This window comes from Mauremys mutica, chromosome 1 (assembly GCF_020497125.1).
Source record: "Mauremys mutica isolate MM-2020 ecotype Southern chromosome 1, ASM2049712v1, whole genome shotgun sequence".
Taxonomy (NCBI): domain Eukaryota; kingdom Metazoa; phylum Chordata; order Testudines; family Geoemydidae; genus Mauremys; species Mauremys mutica.
This window is the reverse complement of record NC_059072.1, coordinates 371389212-371404378: the sequence shown is the minus strand read 5'-3', so window position 1 is coordinate 371404378 and position 15167 is coordinate 371389212. Positions and strand designations below refer to the sequence as shown.

Genomic DNA, 15167 nt, shown 5'->3' with positions numbered 1-15167 from the left:
ACACAGAGCTGGGGATGCCCAGTGGTACCTGATGCCCTTCCAGAATGCTGAGTTCAACTACACTCAAAGCTCTAAAAACCAGGAAGCACAGAGTTAAGGTACATGCCACCTGTGACCCAGGAACCACTGGATGCCAGCTGGCAGAGGGCACAGGGGATGAAAAAGATTTTCAGGACGAAATGTCCAAAAGGACTTCCTCCAGAATGCAAGGAACATGTACCACCCACATCCTCTGAAAGCTACCCATTTATTGTGACATGCTCTGACCACTGCACCAGTGAGTTTGGGCCCTACCTTAGTAGCTTTCAGAGGATGTATGTGGTGCATGTTCCTGGCATTGTATTGTCAAGGAAATTAGCATTAATTAAATAGAATGAAGATGAAAGGCACTAATAAGCAGTTAGGGTAATGTAATCATGCTGAGCAATGGCACTGAGTGTGATCATGGGGGTTCCTGATACGCAGCCCTACTAAGTTGGGCTGCACATAACATTTCCTGATTCTTATAACTTTGGTGCAGAGCTAGGGCCTATGGGGGTACTGAAACAGTGAAAGGGAATGTGGGTGGGTGAGCAAGAGAGAGAGAGAGGGGTGTTAGAACAGTGCAGTGGGCATTGGGTTGGTAGGTTTCAGGGAGGGGAGTGAATGGGGAAACTAGGGGGTGGGGGGAAGGAGTTGAGGAGTTTGGGGCAGTGGTAAGGGGCAGGAGCTTTAAAGAGGAGGGATGGAAGGAGGCTAGGGAGCTTTATCTTTGGAGCATGTGAGGATCAGAGAGTAGTAGTTTGGGAATGGAGGGAGGGAAGACATAGGGGAGGGTGACAGGGAGGTCTGTCAGCCCCTTATTCTCCCCTCCAGTTTGAAGGTGATGCTCCCTCCCCTCCTCTTCTCCTGGCTTAGCCAGGCAGTAGAGGGTAGGGGAAGATAACTCCCATTTAAAGCCCCATCTCCAGGGTAATGGCTTGGGCTGGAGGGGGTGTGCCTCACAAAAGGGCAGGAGGGCTGAGCCCCTCTCTCTGGTATGAGCCAGGATCAGGGGGTGCCTGCTGCTCTGTCGGGGCTGCGTGCCTCTCCCAACACCCCCCCATGTGAGCCACAATCTGGGGGGCAGGCAGAGCCCCCATCTTGCTTAGGCTGCCTCCAGCAGTGGGAAAGGGGCTCCAGGCTTATCGTCCCCACCATGCACCCAAGCTGCCTTTCCTGTTCAGTGAGCACAGTGAGAGTGCTGCAGCACACCTGCTGCAATTCAGATGAGAACACAAACAATGGCACATTTGCCAACCTCTTCCTGGTGCCTAGTGTCAGGTCTGGGAGGCAGAATTAAGTTTGCATTGAGGGGATGGTGTGAAGCTTCCTGGGGGTACTCAGGGCTACCATCTGCCCATAGCACAAGTAAGCCTTGGCTGTGGCTGCAAGGGGTTAGTGCCCCAACTCTACTGACAAGCACCTCCTCCCCCACCCCCCCAGCCTATACAGGCCCTGCTCTCTCTCCAGGTTAGAGATAGGCACACTTCAACCCCACGGCACTCCAAGTGTCTCCCTGGAGTGCCCAGCAGGTGTTCCACTGGACACATGCACTAGTCATAGATGCGCTGGTCCCTAAGAAGCAGTACACCCCAGTTTATCACTTACATCTTAGATCACCACTTTGTTTAGCACATCACACTTAAAAGTAAAGTTTATTTAACAACATAAGGAGAGCTGAGTGATAGCTGGTAGAACTGTAAACAAATGATTACATGTAAAATAAAATCATAACACACACTCTCGAACCTCGATTTAATTAACATACTACTCTCATGTCTAATAATGTATTATTCACCAGCATTTTAAGAACATAAGAATGGCCATATGGGGTCAGACCCAAGGGCCATCTAACCCAGTGCCCCATCTTTCAACAGTGGCCAATACCAGGTGCTTTAAAGGGAATGAACAGAACAAGTAATCATCAATCATCAACAGGGGAGGGATAGGTCAGTGGTTTGAGCACTGGCCTGCTAAACCTAGGGTTGTGAGTTCAATCCTCGAGCGGCCACTTAGGGATCTGGGGCAAATATCAGTACTTGGTCCTGCTAGTGAAGGCAGGGGGCTAAACTTGATGACCTTTCAGGGGTCCCTTCCAGTTCTATGAGATAGATATAGCTCCATATTAAATTACTAAAGTGATCTATCCCCTGCCATCCACTTCTGGCAAACAGAGCCTCTGGCCACCATCCTGCTATTGGACCTATTCTCCATGAACGTATCTAGTTCTTTTTTTGAACCCTGTTATAGTCTTGGCCTTCACAACATCCTCTGGCAGAGTTCCACAGGTTGACTATGCATTGGGCTGAGTCCCTTTTTCATGAGACAAGCCATGCAGGCAGCTTGTCTCCTGGGTGAAGGATGTGATTGGAATAACAGAGACTTGGTGGGATAACTCACATGACTGGAGTACTGTCATGGATGGACATAAACTGTTCAGGAAGGGCAGAAAAGGTGGGGGAGTTGCATTGTACGTAAGAGAGCAGTATGACTGCTCAGCGCTCCAGTATGACACTGCAGATAAACCTGAGCATCTCTAGATTAAGTGTACAAGTGTGAGCAAGAAGGGTGATGTCATGGTGGGAGTCTGCTATAGACCACCAGACCAGGGGGATGAGGTGGACGAGGCTTTCCTCCAGCAACTAACAGAAGTTACTAGATCACAGGCCCTGGTTCTCATGGGAGACTTCAATCACCCTGATATCTGCTGGGAGAGCAATACAGCAGTGCACAGACAATCCAGGAAGTTTTTGGAAAGTGTAGGGGACAATTTCCTGGTGGAAGTGCTGGAGGAACCAACTAGGAGCAGAGCTCTTCTTGACCTGCTGCTAGCAAACAGGAAAGAATTAGTAGGGGAAGCAAAAGTGGATGGGAACCTGGGAGGCAGTGACCATGAGATGGTCGAGTTCAGGATCCTGACACAAGGAAGAAAGGAGAGCAGCAGAATACAGACCCTGGACTCCAGAAAAGCAGACTTTGACTCCCTCAGGGAACTGATGGGCAGGATCCCCTGGGAGAATAACATGGGGGGGGAAAGGAGTCCAGGAGAGCTGGCTGTATTTTAAAGAATCCTCATTGAGGGTGCAGGAACAAACCATCCCGATGTGTAGAAAGAATAGTAAATATGGCAGGCGACCAGCTTGGCATAACAGTGAAATCCTTGCTGATCTTAAAAACAAAAGAAGAAGCTTACAAGATATGGAAGACCCACAGTATTCTTGCCGGCAAGTTAAAGAAGTACGGGTTGGCTGAATGGACTGTACGGTGGATAGAAAGCTGGCTAGATTATCGGGCTCAACAGGTAGTGACCAATGGCTCTATGTCTAGTTGGCAGCCAGTATCAAGCGGAGTGCCCCAAAGGTCGGTCCTGGGGCCAGTTTTGTTCAATATCAATATCTTCATTAATGATCTGGAGGATGGCGTGGATTGCACCCTCAGCAAGTTTGCAGATGACACTAAACTGGGAGGAGTGGTAGATACGCTGGAGGGTAGGGATAGGATACAGAGAGATCTAGACAAATTAGAGGATTGGGCCAAAAGAAATCTGATGAGGTTCAACAAGGACAAGTGCAGAGTCCTGCACTTAGGACGGAACAATCCCATGCACTGCTACAGACTAGGGACCGAAAGGCTAGGCAGCAGTTCTGCAGAAAAGGACCTAGGTAGGGGTTACAGTGGATGAGAATCTGGATATGAGTCAACAGTGTGCCCTTGTAGCCAAGAAGGCTAATGGCATTTTGGGCTGTATACGTAGGGGCACTGCCAGCAGATCGAGGGATGTGATCATTCCCCTCTATTTGACATTGGTGAGGCCTCATCTGGAGTACTGTGTCCAGTTTTGGGCCCCATACTACAAGAAGGATGAGGAAAAATTGGAAAGAGTCCAGCGGAGGGCAACAAAAGTGATTAGGGGGCTGGAGCACATGACTTATGAGGAGAGGCTGAGGGACCCGGGACTGTTTAGTCTGCAGAAGAGAAGAATGAGGGGAGATTTGATAGCTGCTTTCAACTACCTGAAAGGGGGTTCCAAAGAGGATTGATCTAGACTATTCTCAGTGGTAGCAGATGACAGAACAAGGAGTAATGGTCTCAAGTTGCAGTGAGGGAGGTTTAGGTTGGATATTAGGAAAAACTTTTTCACTAGGAGGGTGGTGAAGCACTGGAATGGGTTCCTTAGGGAGGTGGTGGAATCTCCTTCCTTAGAAGTTTTCAAGGTCAGGCTTGACAAAGCCCTGTCTGGGATGATTTAGTTGGGGATTGGTCCTGCTTTAAGCAGGGCGTTGGACTAGATGACCTCCTGAGGTACTTTCCAACCCTGATAGTCTATGATTCTATGACGCAGGATAGTAGTCTACAGGGCCTACCATTAAATGTTGGCCCCACCCATTGACCCATCAGGACACACCACTGGTCAGGTTGACTTGGCTCTTAGGCCCTGCCCACCTGTCACCATAAGACCCCCCCAGGGTTTTACTTCCAGGGTCAAGATGGACACACGCCTGGAAGCATGGGGAGGGCATGTTGTCACAGAGTTAATAGTAAAGAATAAAATTGTCAGACACCTAGAAGAACATAAATTGTTGGGCAAAAGTCAACATGGTTTCTGTAAAGGGAAATCGTGTCTTACTAATCTATTAGAGTTCTTTGAAGGGGTCAACAAACATGTGGACAAGGGGGATCCGGTGGACATAGTGTACTTAGATTTCCAGAAAGCCTTTCACAAGGTCCCTCACCAAAGGCTCGTACATAAATTAAGTTGTCATGGGATAAGAGGGAAGGTCTTTTCATGGATTGAGAACTGGTTAAAAGATAGGGAACAAAAGGTAGGAATTAATGGTAAATTCTCAGAATGGAGAGGGGTAACTAGTGGTGTTCCCCAAGGGTCAGTCCTAGGACGAATCCTATTCAACTTATTCATAAATGATCTGGAGAAAGGGGTAAACAGTGAGGTGGCAAAGTATTGCAGACGATACTAAACTGCTCAAGATAGTTAAGACCAAAGCAGACTGTGAAGAACTTCAAAAAGATCTCACAAAACTAAGTGCTTGGGCAACAAAATGGCAAATGAAATTTAATGTGGATAAATGTAAAGTAATGCACATTGGGAAAAATAACCCCAACTATACGTACAATATGATGGGGGCTAATTTAGCTACAATGAATCAGGAAAAAGATCTTGGAGTCATCGTGGATAGTTCTCTGAAGATGTCCACGCAGTGTGCAGAGGCAGTCAAAAAAGCAAACAGGATGTTAGGGATAATTAAAAAGGGGATAGAGAATAAGAAGGAGAATATATTATTGCCCTTGTATAAATCAATGGTATGCCCACATCTTTAAAAAGTAGAAGTTAAATCCTAGTGAGAATAACAGAACGGAGCATAAACTCTGGCAAGTGAAGTGTAAAAATATAATTAGGAAGGCCAAAATAGAATTTGAAGAACAGTTAGCCAAAGACTCAAAAAGTAATAGAAATTTTTTTTTTTAAGAACATCAGAAGCAGGAAGCTGCTAAACAACCAGTGGGGCCACTTGACAATCAAGATGGTAAAGGAGCACTCAAGGCGATAAAGCCATTGTGGAGAAACTAAATGAATTCTTTCATCAGTCTTCATGGTTGAGGATGTGAGGGAAATTGCAAAACCTGAGCCATTCTTTTTAGGTAACAAATCTGAGGAACTGTTCCAGATTGAGATGTCATTAGAGGTGGTTTTGGAACAAACTGATAAATTAAACAGTAATAAGTAACCAGGACCAGATGCTGTTCACCCAAGAGTTCTGACGGAACTCAAATATGAAATTGCAGATCTAACTGTGGTTTGTAACCTAACATTTAAATTAGCTTCTGTACCAAATGACTCGAGGATAGCTAACATGATGTCAATTTTTAAAAAGGGCACCAGAGGTGATCCCGGCAATTACAGGCTCGTAAGCCTAACTTCTGTACCGGGAAAATTGGTTGAAACTATAGTAAAGAACAGAATTGTCAGACACATAGATGACCATAATTTGTTGGGGAAGATTGAACATGGATTTTGTAAAGGGAAATCATGCCTCACCAATTTACTAGAATTCTTTGAGGGGGTCAACAAGAATGTGGACAAGGGGGATTCAGTGGTGTAGTAAGAAGAGGGCCTGAAACATAAGCCCATGTATCAGAGACCTGGTATGAGGCCCGAGGCGTAGGCTAAAGTAGTCAAACCTTTGCTGATACAATATAAAGCAAAGTTAAGTTGTGAGCAAGAGGCAGACCTCAAGCTGCAGAGAATCCTCCAGCAAGTGACCCATGCCCCATGCGGCAGAGGAAGGTGAAAAACCTCCAGGGCCTCTGCCAATCTGCCCTGGAGGAAAATTCCTTCTTGACCCCAAATATGGCGATCAGTTAAACCCTGAGCATGTGGGCAAGACTCACCTGCCAGCACCCAGGAAAGAATTATCTGCAGTAACTCAGATCCCATCCCATCTAACATCCCATCACAGACCACTGAGCATACTTACCTGCTGATAATCAAAGATCAATTGCCAAAATTAATTGCCAAAATTAGGCTATCCCATCATACCATCCCCTCCATAAACTTATCAAGCTTAGTCTTGAAGCCAGATGTGTCTTTTTCCCCCACTACTCCCCTTGGAAGGCTGTTCCAGAACTTCACTCCTCTAATGGTTAGAAACTTTCGTCTAATTTCAAGTCTAAACGTCCTAGTGTCCAGTTTATATCCATTTGTTTTTGTGTCCACATTGGTACTAAGCTTAAATAATTCCTCTCCCTCCCTAATATTAATCCCTCTGGTATATTTATAAAGAGCAAGCATATCCCCACTCAACCTTCTTTTGGTTAGGCTAAACAAGTCAAGCTCTTTGAGTCTCCTTTCATAAGACAGGTTTTCCATTCCTCGGATTATCCTAGTAGCCCGTCTCTGAACCTGTTCCAGTTTGAATTCATCCTTCTTAAACATGGGAGACCAGAACTGCACACAGTATTCCAGATGAGGTCTCACCAGTGCCTTGTACAACGGTAATAACACCTCCTTATCTTTGCTGGAAATACCTCGCCTGATGCATCCTAAAACTGCATTAGCTTTTTTAACGGCCATATCACATTGGCGGCTCATAGTCATCCTGTGATCAACCAATACTCCGAGGTCCTTCTCCTCCTCTGTTACTTCCAACTGATGTGTCCCCAATTTATAACTAAAATTCTTATTATTAATCCCTAAATGCATGACCTTGCACTTTTCACTATTGAATGTCATGGTATTACTATTACTCCAGTTTACAAGGTCATCCTTCCAGCCTGACAGTTCACCCTTCAGTATGACCCGTTGTAGTCTCCCCTTTAACCAGTTCCTTATCCACCTTTCAATTTTCATATTGATCCCCATCTTTTCCAATTTAACTAATAATTCCCCATGTGGAACTGTGTCAAATGCCTTACTGAAATCGAGGTAAATTAGATCTACTGCATTTCCTTTGTCTAAATAATCTGTTACCTTCTCAAACAAGGAGATCAGGTTGGTTTGGCACCATCTATCTTTTGTAAAACCATGTTGTAATTTGTCCCAATTACCATTGACCTCAATGTCCTTAACTACTTTCTCCTTCAAAATTTTTTCCAAGAACTTACATACTATAGATGTCAAACTAACAGGCCTATAGTTACTCGGATCACTTTTTTTCCCTTTCTTAAAAATAGGAACTATGTTAGCAATTCTCCAGTCGTACGGTACAACCCCTGAGTTTACCGATTTATTAAAAATTCTTGCTAATGGGCTTGCAATTTCATGTGCCAGTTCCTTTAATATTCTTGGATGAAGATTATCTGGGCCCTCCGATTTTGTCCCATTAAACTGTTCGAGTTTGGCTTCTACCTCAGTCCATTATCCCTAAGCTCCTCATTAGCCTTATTAAAGACTGAGGCAAAGTATTTATTTAGATATTGGGCCATGCCTAGGTTATCCTTAACCTCCATTCCATCCTCAGTGTTTAGCGGTCCCACTTCTTCTTTCTTTGTTTTTTTCTTATTTATATGGCTATAGAACCTTTTACTATTGGTTTGAATTCCCTTTGCAAGGTCCAACTCTACATGGCTTTTAGCCTTTCTCACTTCATCCCTACATGTTCTGACCTCAATAAGGTAGCTTTCCTTGCTAATCCCGCCCATCTTTCACTCCTTGTAGGCTTTCTGCTTTTTCTTAATCACCTCTCTGAGATGCTTGCTCATCCAGCTTGGTCTACAACTCCTGCCTATAGTTTTTTTCCCCTTTCTTGGGATGCAGGCTTCTGATAGTTTCTGCAACTTTGACTTGAAGTAATTCCAGGATTCCTCCACCTTTAGATCCACAAGTTCTTCAGTCCAATCCACTTCCCTAACTAATTTCCTTAATTCTTTAAAGTTAGCCCTTTTGAAGTAAAAAACCCTAGTCCCAGATCTGTTTTTGTTTATCCTTCCATCTAGTTTGAACTGAATTAGCTCATGATCACTCAAACCAAGATTGTCCCCTACAACCATTTCTTCTATGAGGTCCTCACTACTCACCAAAACCAAATCTAAAATGGCATCCCCTCTTGTTGATTCTTCAACTACTTGGTGAAGAAATCCATCAGCTATCATATCCAGAAAAATCTGAGCCCTATTATTGTTACTAGCACTTGTCCTCCAGTCTATATCTGGGAAGTTAAAGTCTCCCATGATCACACAAGTATCAGAGGGGTAGCCGTGTTAGTCTGGTTCTGTAGAAGCAGCAAAGAATCCTGTGACACCTTATAGACTAACAGACGTTTTGCAGCATGAGCTTTCGTGGATGAATACCCACTTCTTCGGATGCAAGATCACACAATTCCCCTTAGTGTTTACTTCATTAAAAACATTAAAGAGGTCTCTATCCATATCCAAATCAGATCCCGGTGGTCTGTAGCACACCCCAAGCACTATCTCAGGGGAGGCTCTAGTAGCTTTCTTTCCCAGTGTGATTTTTGCCCAGACAGACTCTGTCTTATCCATTCCATCACTTCTTATTTCTTTACAGTTAACCTCATCATTGATATACAATGCTACTCCACCACCTTTGCCTTTATTTCTGTCTTTCCTAAACAGCACATAGCCTTCAATACCTGTACTCCAGTCATGACTACTATTCCACCATGTTGCTGTTATCCCTATAATATCCGGTTTCACTTCCTGCACCAGTAGCTCTAGTTCCTCCATTTTGTTACATAGGCTCCTCGCATTAGTGTACAGACATCTTAATTTTTGCTGTTTGGCTTCACTGACATTCTTTACCTGGTTAGGCACAGACATTCTACCACCAGTATCACCTATTAGACTGGTATCTACACTAGCCTTCCTCCTTATGTCAATTCTTCTGCCCCCGGCTGTATCCTCTCTTTGTTTTCTGCCCTCTCAAGGTTAAATTCCAGCATGGAGATTACCTGGACATCTCCCCCAAATTCATAGTTTAAAGCTCTCTTAATCAGTTGGGCGAGCCTCCATCCTAGAAGTCTATTTCCCTCCTTACTCAGGTGAAGTCCATCCCGAGAGAACAGTCTTCTGTCCATAAATGCTTCCCAGTGGCCGTACATCCCAAAGCCCTCCTTATAGCACCACTGCCTGAGCCATCTGTTGATCGCCATAATCTTGTCACACCTTTGTTGCCCTTCTCTAGGAACCGGCAGAATCCCACTGAAGATCACCTGAGCCTCGATTTCCTTAAGCGTCTTCCCCAGTCTGGCATAGTCTCCCTTGATACGTTCCAGCGAGAATCTAGCCGTATCATTTGTTCCCACATGACAGACAATCAACGGATTCTTTCCCGCTCCCGTTAGGATCCTTTTCAGCCTCAGGTCCGCATCCCATATCTTAGCACCCGGAAGACAGCACACCCTTCTATTCTCCGGATCAGCTCTAGTTACAGGCCTGTCTATTCTTCTCAGTAAGGAGTCCCCAATCACGTAGACCTGCCTTTTCCTGGTGCCTAGGTCTCAGTCTCCCCTGCAACCCCCCCCTGTAAACTCCCACTGAAACTCCCCTGTTTACAGCTCTGTTTGCTGGCTGCTGTGCCGCTGCATCCGTCTATGCCGCTGCCTGACTGGCTGGCTACTTTTATAGGACCCCTAAGCAGACAAGCCCCACCCCCTAAACAGGGCTCAGCTTCTCTCCCAGCACACTGCAAATAGGGGTATCCCCTAGAGGTCTGTACTGGGACCAATACTATTCAATATATTCACAAATTATCTGAAAAAAGGGGTAAACAGTTAGGTGGCAAGATTTGCAGATACAAAACTACTCAAGATAGTTAAGTCCCAGACAGACTGCAAAGAGCTACAAAAGGATCTCTCAAAACTGGGTGACTGGGCAACAAAATGGCAGATGACATTCAGTGTTGATAAATGCAAAGTATTGCCCATTGGAAAACATAATCCCAACTATACATATAAAATGATGGGATCTAATTTAGCTGTTACCACTCAAGAAAGATCTTGGGAGTCATTATGGATAGTTCTCTGAAAACATCTACTCAATGTGCAGCGGCAGTCCAAAAAGCAAACAGAATATTGGGAATAATTAAGAAAGGGATAGATAAGAAGATGGAAAATATCATATTGCCTCTATATAAATCCATGGTACACCCACATCTTGAATACTGTGTGCAGATGTGGTCGCCCCATCTCAAAACAGATATATTGGAATTGGAAAAGGTTCAGAAAAGGGCAACAAAAATGATAAGGTGCATGAAACTGCTTCTGTATGAGGAGAGATCTAGACTGTTCTTAGTGGTAGAAGATGACAGAACAAGGAGTAATGGTCTCAAGTTGCAGAGGGGGAGGTTTAGGTTGGACATTAGGAAAAACTTTTTCACTAGTAGGGTGGTGAAGAACTGGAATGGGTTACCTAGGGAGGTAGTGGAATCTCCTTCCTTAGAGGTTTTTAAGGTCAGGCTTGACAAAGCCCTGGCTGGGATGATTTAGTTGGGTTTGGTCCTGCTTTGAGCAGGGGGTTGGACTAGATGACCTCCTGAGGTCCCTTCCAACCCTGCGATTCTATGATTCTATGAGAGATTAATAAGATTTGGACTTTTCAACTTGGAAAAGAGACAACTAAGAGGGGGTATAATAGAGGTCTATAAAATCATGACTGGAGTGGAGTAAGTAAATAAGGAATTGTTATTTAGTCATTCTCATAACTGAAGAACTAGGAATTACCAAATGAAATTAATGGGCAGCAGGTTTAAAACAAACAAAAGGAAGTATTTCTTCACACAACGCACTGTCAACCTGTGGAACTCTTTGCTAGAAGATGTTGTGAAGGCCATGTTGTGAAGGCTATAACAAGGTTCAAAAAAGAACTAGATAAGCTCATGGCTATCTACCAGGATAGGCAGGGATGGTGTCCCTAGCCTCTGTTTTCCAGAGGCTGGGAATGGGTGACAGGGAATGGATCACTTGATTATTACCTGTTCTGTTCATTCCCTCTGGGGCACCTGGAATTGGCCACTGTCAGAAGACAGGATACTGGGCTAGTCTGACCCAGTGTGGCCATTTTTATGTTCTCTTCTACATCTCCAGGGATTCTGGCATCACCCTACCCAACAGCTGTGGAGGTGACTGATTGCTTTGATGGAACAGGGAAACTTCCTATAATGGGATGGGAGTGCATCAGGATACGTGAGGCATGAGCTGCAGGGCTGAGTCTGCTTAGTGTCTTCCCTACACTAGACAAATGTTTTGCCCCCAGCGCCCCTGAAACCCCCCCCACAATCTTTGGCTAATTGTGGTTCTACTGCATACCCTAGGAATTAGGCCGGCTCCCTCATTTCATCCGGAGGGGCTGTGGCATCAGCAGAAAAAGCAGCATTGGGATGATTTTACTATGTAAAATAATGAGAGAGAACAATAGAAAAAAAGTAGGATACATTCATGTAGGCAATGCCAGCCACTCTTCCCAGAGTCACTGCTCAGACCACCATGCTGTCACATCACCTCTCTAGGTCTTCAGCCACTTTTCAACTCCCCCACTGCCCAGGGTATTGTTGCTGTTCTATGTTCTTGGACCTCCCCACTGCCATCAGGCCAGATTACTGCTCTGGGTGGCAATCCCTTGTGGGACCACATCACCGGCTTGTGCCGCAGTACACCCACTTCTGCCATAGGGCCACCTGGCCTCTGCAGTATGCAATTGCACCATCTTCCCATGCTGCAGCTCTGTGGTTCTATCCTGGTTTATCTCCCATCACTGACTGGTCAGGATGTTGCTGAGGCCTAAGCAGACGGGGTGCAGGTTGAGATGGGTCCCGAAGGAGAAGCAGTTCCCACCACCACCAATAAGCAGCAGCTCGCTTTTGTCCGGCAGAAAGATGCTGCTGTGATTGTGCAGCATTAATGGCCACTTCAGGGACACCTGGAAAAGAACGAGAGTCCTGTGAGGGAAACGTACACTGTCTGTTCCAGGCGAGCTGGCCAGACAGGCACTGGAGAGGTGCATGGAGGCCAACAGGGAGCACGGGAAGTGATGGTGGTGCATGGACAAAGTGCTCAAAGCCTGGGAGGTGGAGGGAGTCTGGGTGCTCAGAGACCCAGAGTGTGTGGATCAGCCCAACAATTCAGAATTCTTTTCTAGAACAAAGAGCAGGGGGCAGAGCAGGGGCAGGGGCCAGGCTGCTGAAAGTTTATTTATGGAAGCCAGTGACCTTTCACAAATTACAAAAAAAGTTCTGAGGAAAGAGGAGCCTCCTCTAGCCCACCCCAGCCGTAGCCCTCTGTCTCCTCCATTCATTCAGCTTCCCAAAGGCAGCATCCTTGATCCTGATCTCTCCTCTTCCCACAGACTCTGAGACTCCTATGGCCTGGGCCATCTTGGCCTCTCCCTCCTCTAGTCTTGGCTACAGCAGCTCCCCACCATTTGGCCTCACTGAGCCCCAGAATCCCATCTCTGCTGAGATCCCCATCCACTCTGTCCAGGCTGAGTCTAGCTGGCAGATGCAGCGGCATCCTATTCTGGTCCCAATTTATCCCTTTCTGTATTCTCTATTCCAGGGGCCTAGTCAGTGACAATCAACAGAGCCCAAGAGACTGCTCCTCCCTTCATGGAACACAGATTCCTCCTGGAAAGGGGGTTGTTTCAGCACTTACTGTGTCAATCTGATAATCCAAGCTGAAACCCGTCATCAGGTCAATCACAGTCACACCGGGTACTGATTCAGAGTGAAGCCATACTCCCCCCACAAGCAGGAGTTTCCCATCATGTACATGGGCAGTGTGTGAATACCTGTGGAGAGAGTTCAGAGAGACAACTCCAATGATGAGGAGAGTGAGATATAGGGCATGTACTTATTGTCCCATGGGATCGTCACTGACCTGGGGATGAAAGGAGGGTGAGTCTCTACACCCTGCCACTGAAAGCCACTCCCAGTCGGTCTCAGAAAGAGCACTGAGTTCAACGGTTGCCCAGCTGCTCCCAGGCCCCCTGCAATGAGCACTCCCCCGTCCCAGCTGCAGGCGCTGTGAGAGTGACGGCCCTCAGGGACTGGGCCCCCAACAGGAATCTAGACAAGCAGAACACAATGAGCTGTAGGTTCAGGGGATCAGGAGCAAGGAGAATGTTTGTCCTCCCCGTTCACCCCCAGCCATCCCCACAGAATTAATCTTTCCTTTTCTCACCCCCCAGGATCTGGCATTCTCTCCTCAAGGAGAGAACTGGAGGTAGATTGGGTATGGCTGAAGGTGAAGTGAACCTCGGGGAGGACATGCCCAGCTCCCCACTGGAGGGAAGATTCTGTCTAATCTATCTCCAGCATTTATAAGGCCTCCATTACCAGAGTATCTGAGCACCTCACAATTTTTAGCATATCTGGTCTCATACCCCTAAGAGGTAACGTAGCTCTTTGTAACACCTCTTCATCAGCCTCTCACCTAAGGCTTTTGATACTGTCTCGCATGACCGTCTCATAAACAAACTAGGGAAATACAACCTAGAGGGAGCTACTATAAGGTAGGTGCATAACTGTTTGGAAAACCATTCCAAGAATAGTTATCAATGGTTCACAGTCATGCTGGAAGAGCTAACGAGTGGGGTCCGGCAGAGATCAATTCTGGGTCCAGTTCTGTTCAATATCTTCATCAATGATTTAGATCATGGCATAGAGAGTACACTTATAAAGTCTGCAAACGATATCAAGCTGGGAGGGGTTGCAAGTGCTCTGGAGGACAGGATTAAAATTCAGAAAAGGGCAACTAAAAATCTGGACAAACTGGAGAAATGATCTGAAGTAAATACGATGAAATTCAATAGGGACAAATGCAGAGTACTCCACTTAGGAAGGAAGAATCAGTTGCACACTTACAAAATGGGAAATGACTGCCAAGGAAGGAGTACTGCGGAAAGGGATCTGGGGGTCATAGTGGATAACAAGCTAAATATGATTCAACAGCACAATGCTGTTGCAAAAAAAGCGAACATCATTCTGGGATGTATTAGCAGGAGTGTTGTAAGCAAGACACAAGAAGTAATTCTTCCGCTCTACTCCACTCTGATTAGGCTTCAACTGGAGTATTGTGTCCAGTTCTGGGCACCACATTTCAGGAAGGATGTGGACAAATTGGAGAGAGTCCAGAGAAGAGCAACAAAAATGATGAAAGGTCTAGAAAGCATGACCTATGAGGGAAGATTGAAAACATTGGGTTTGTTTAGTCTGGGAAAGAGAAGACTGAGAGGGGAAATAACAGTTTTCAAGTATGTAAAAGGTTGTTACATGGAGTAGAAAGAAAAATTGTTCTTGTTAACCTCTGAGGATAGGACAAGAAGCAGTGGGCTTAAATTGCAGCAATGGCAGTTTAGGTTGGACATTAGGAAAAACTTCCTAACCATCAGGGTGGTTAAGCACTGGAATAAATTGTCTAGGGAGGTTGTGAAATCTCCGTCATTGGAGGTTTTTAAGAGCAGGTTAGACAAACACCTATGTGACGCTCTATACCTCAGGGGAACACCCTATACCCCCATGTTCATCCTTATAATATGATTGTGTGGTATCCAATGCCAAATTTGTCATGTTGGGTGTCTTCGGAAGGCTCATGATGCACTGAGCATTGTTGTTATAGTAATGTTATAGGTTGTAATTTCATGTATATAGTTATGAGGCTGAAAATGTGTCCTCATCA

At 45.6% G+C, this 15167-nt stretch overlaps 1 protein-coding gene across 4 annotated transcripts in view; it reads right to left on the bottom strand.

Moving 5' to 3' along the window:
- Window positions 1-11480: 11480 nt before the first annotated feature.
- The window catches only part of LCMT2 (leucine carboxyl methyltransferase 2), a 66503-nt gene continuing 62816 nt past the window's right edge, over window positions 11481-15167 (bottom strand). For all 4 annotated transcript variants that reach the window (XM_045025253.1, XM_045025268.1, XM_045025261.1 and 1 more), the window contains 3 exons: window positions 13368-13555; window positions 13143-13278; window positions 11481-12411 (listed from right to left, as the gene is read on the bottom strand). In XM_045025253.1, the coding sequence (XP_044881188.1) occupies window positions 12244-12411; window positions 13143-13278; window positions 13368-13555 (492 nt within the window). In that variant the 3' untranslated portion in view covers window positions 11481-12243. The remainder of the gene's footprint in view (window positions 12412-13142; window positions 13279-13367; window positions 13556-15167) is intronic.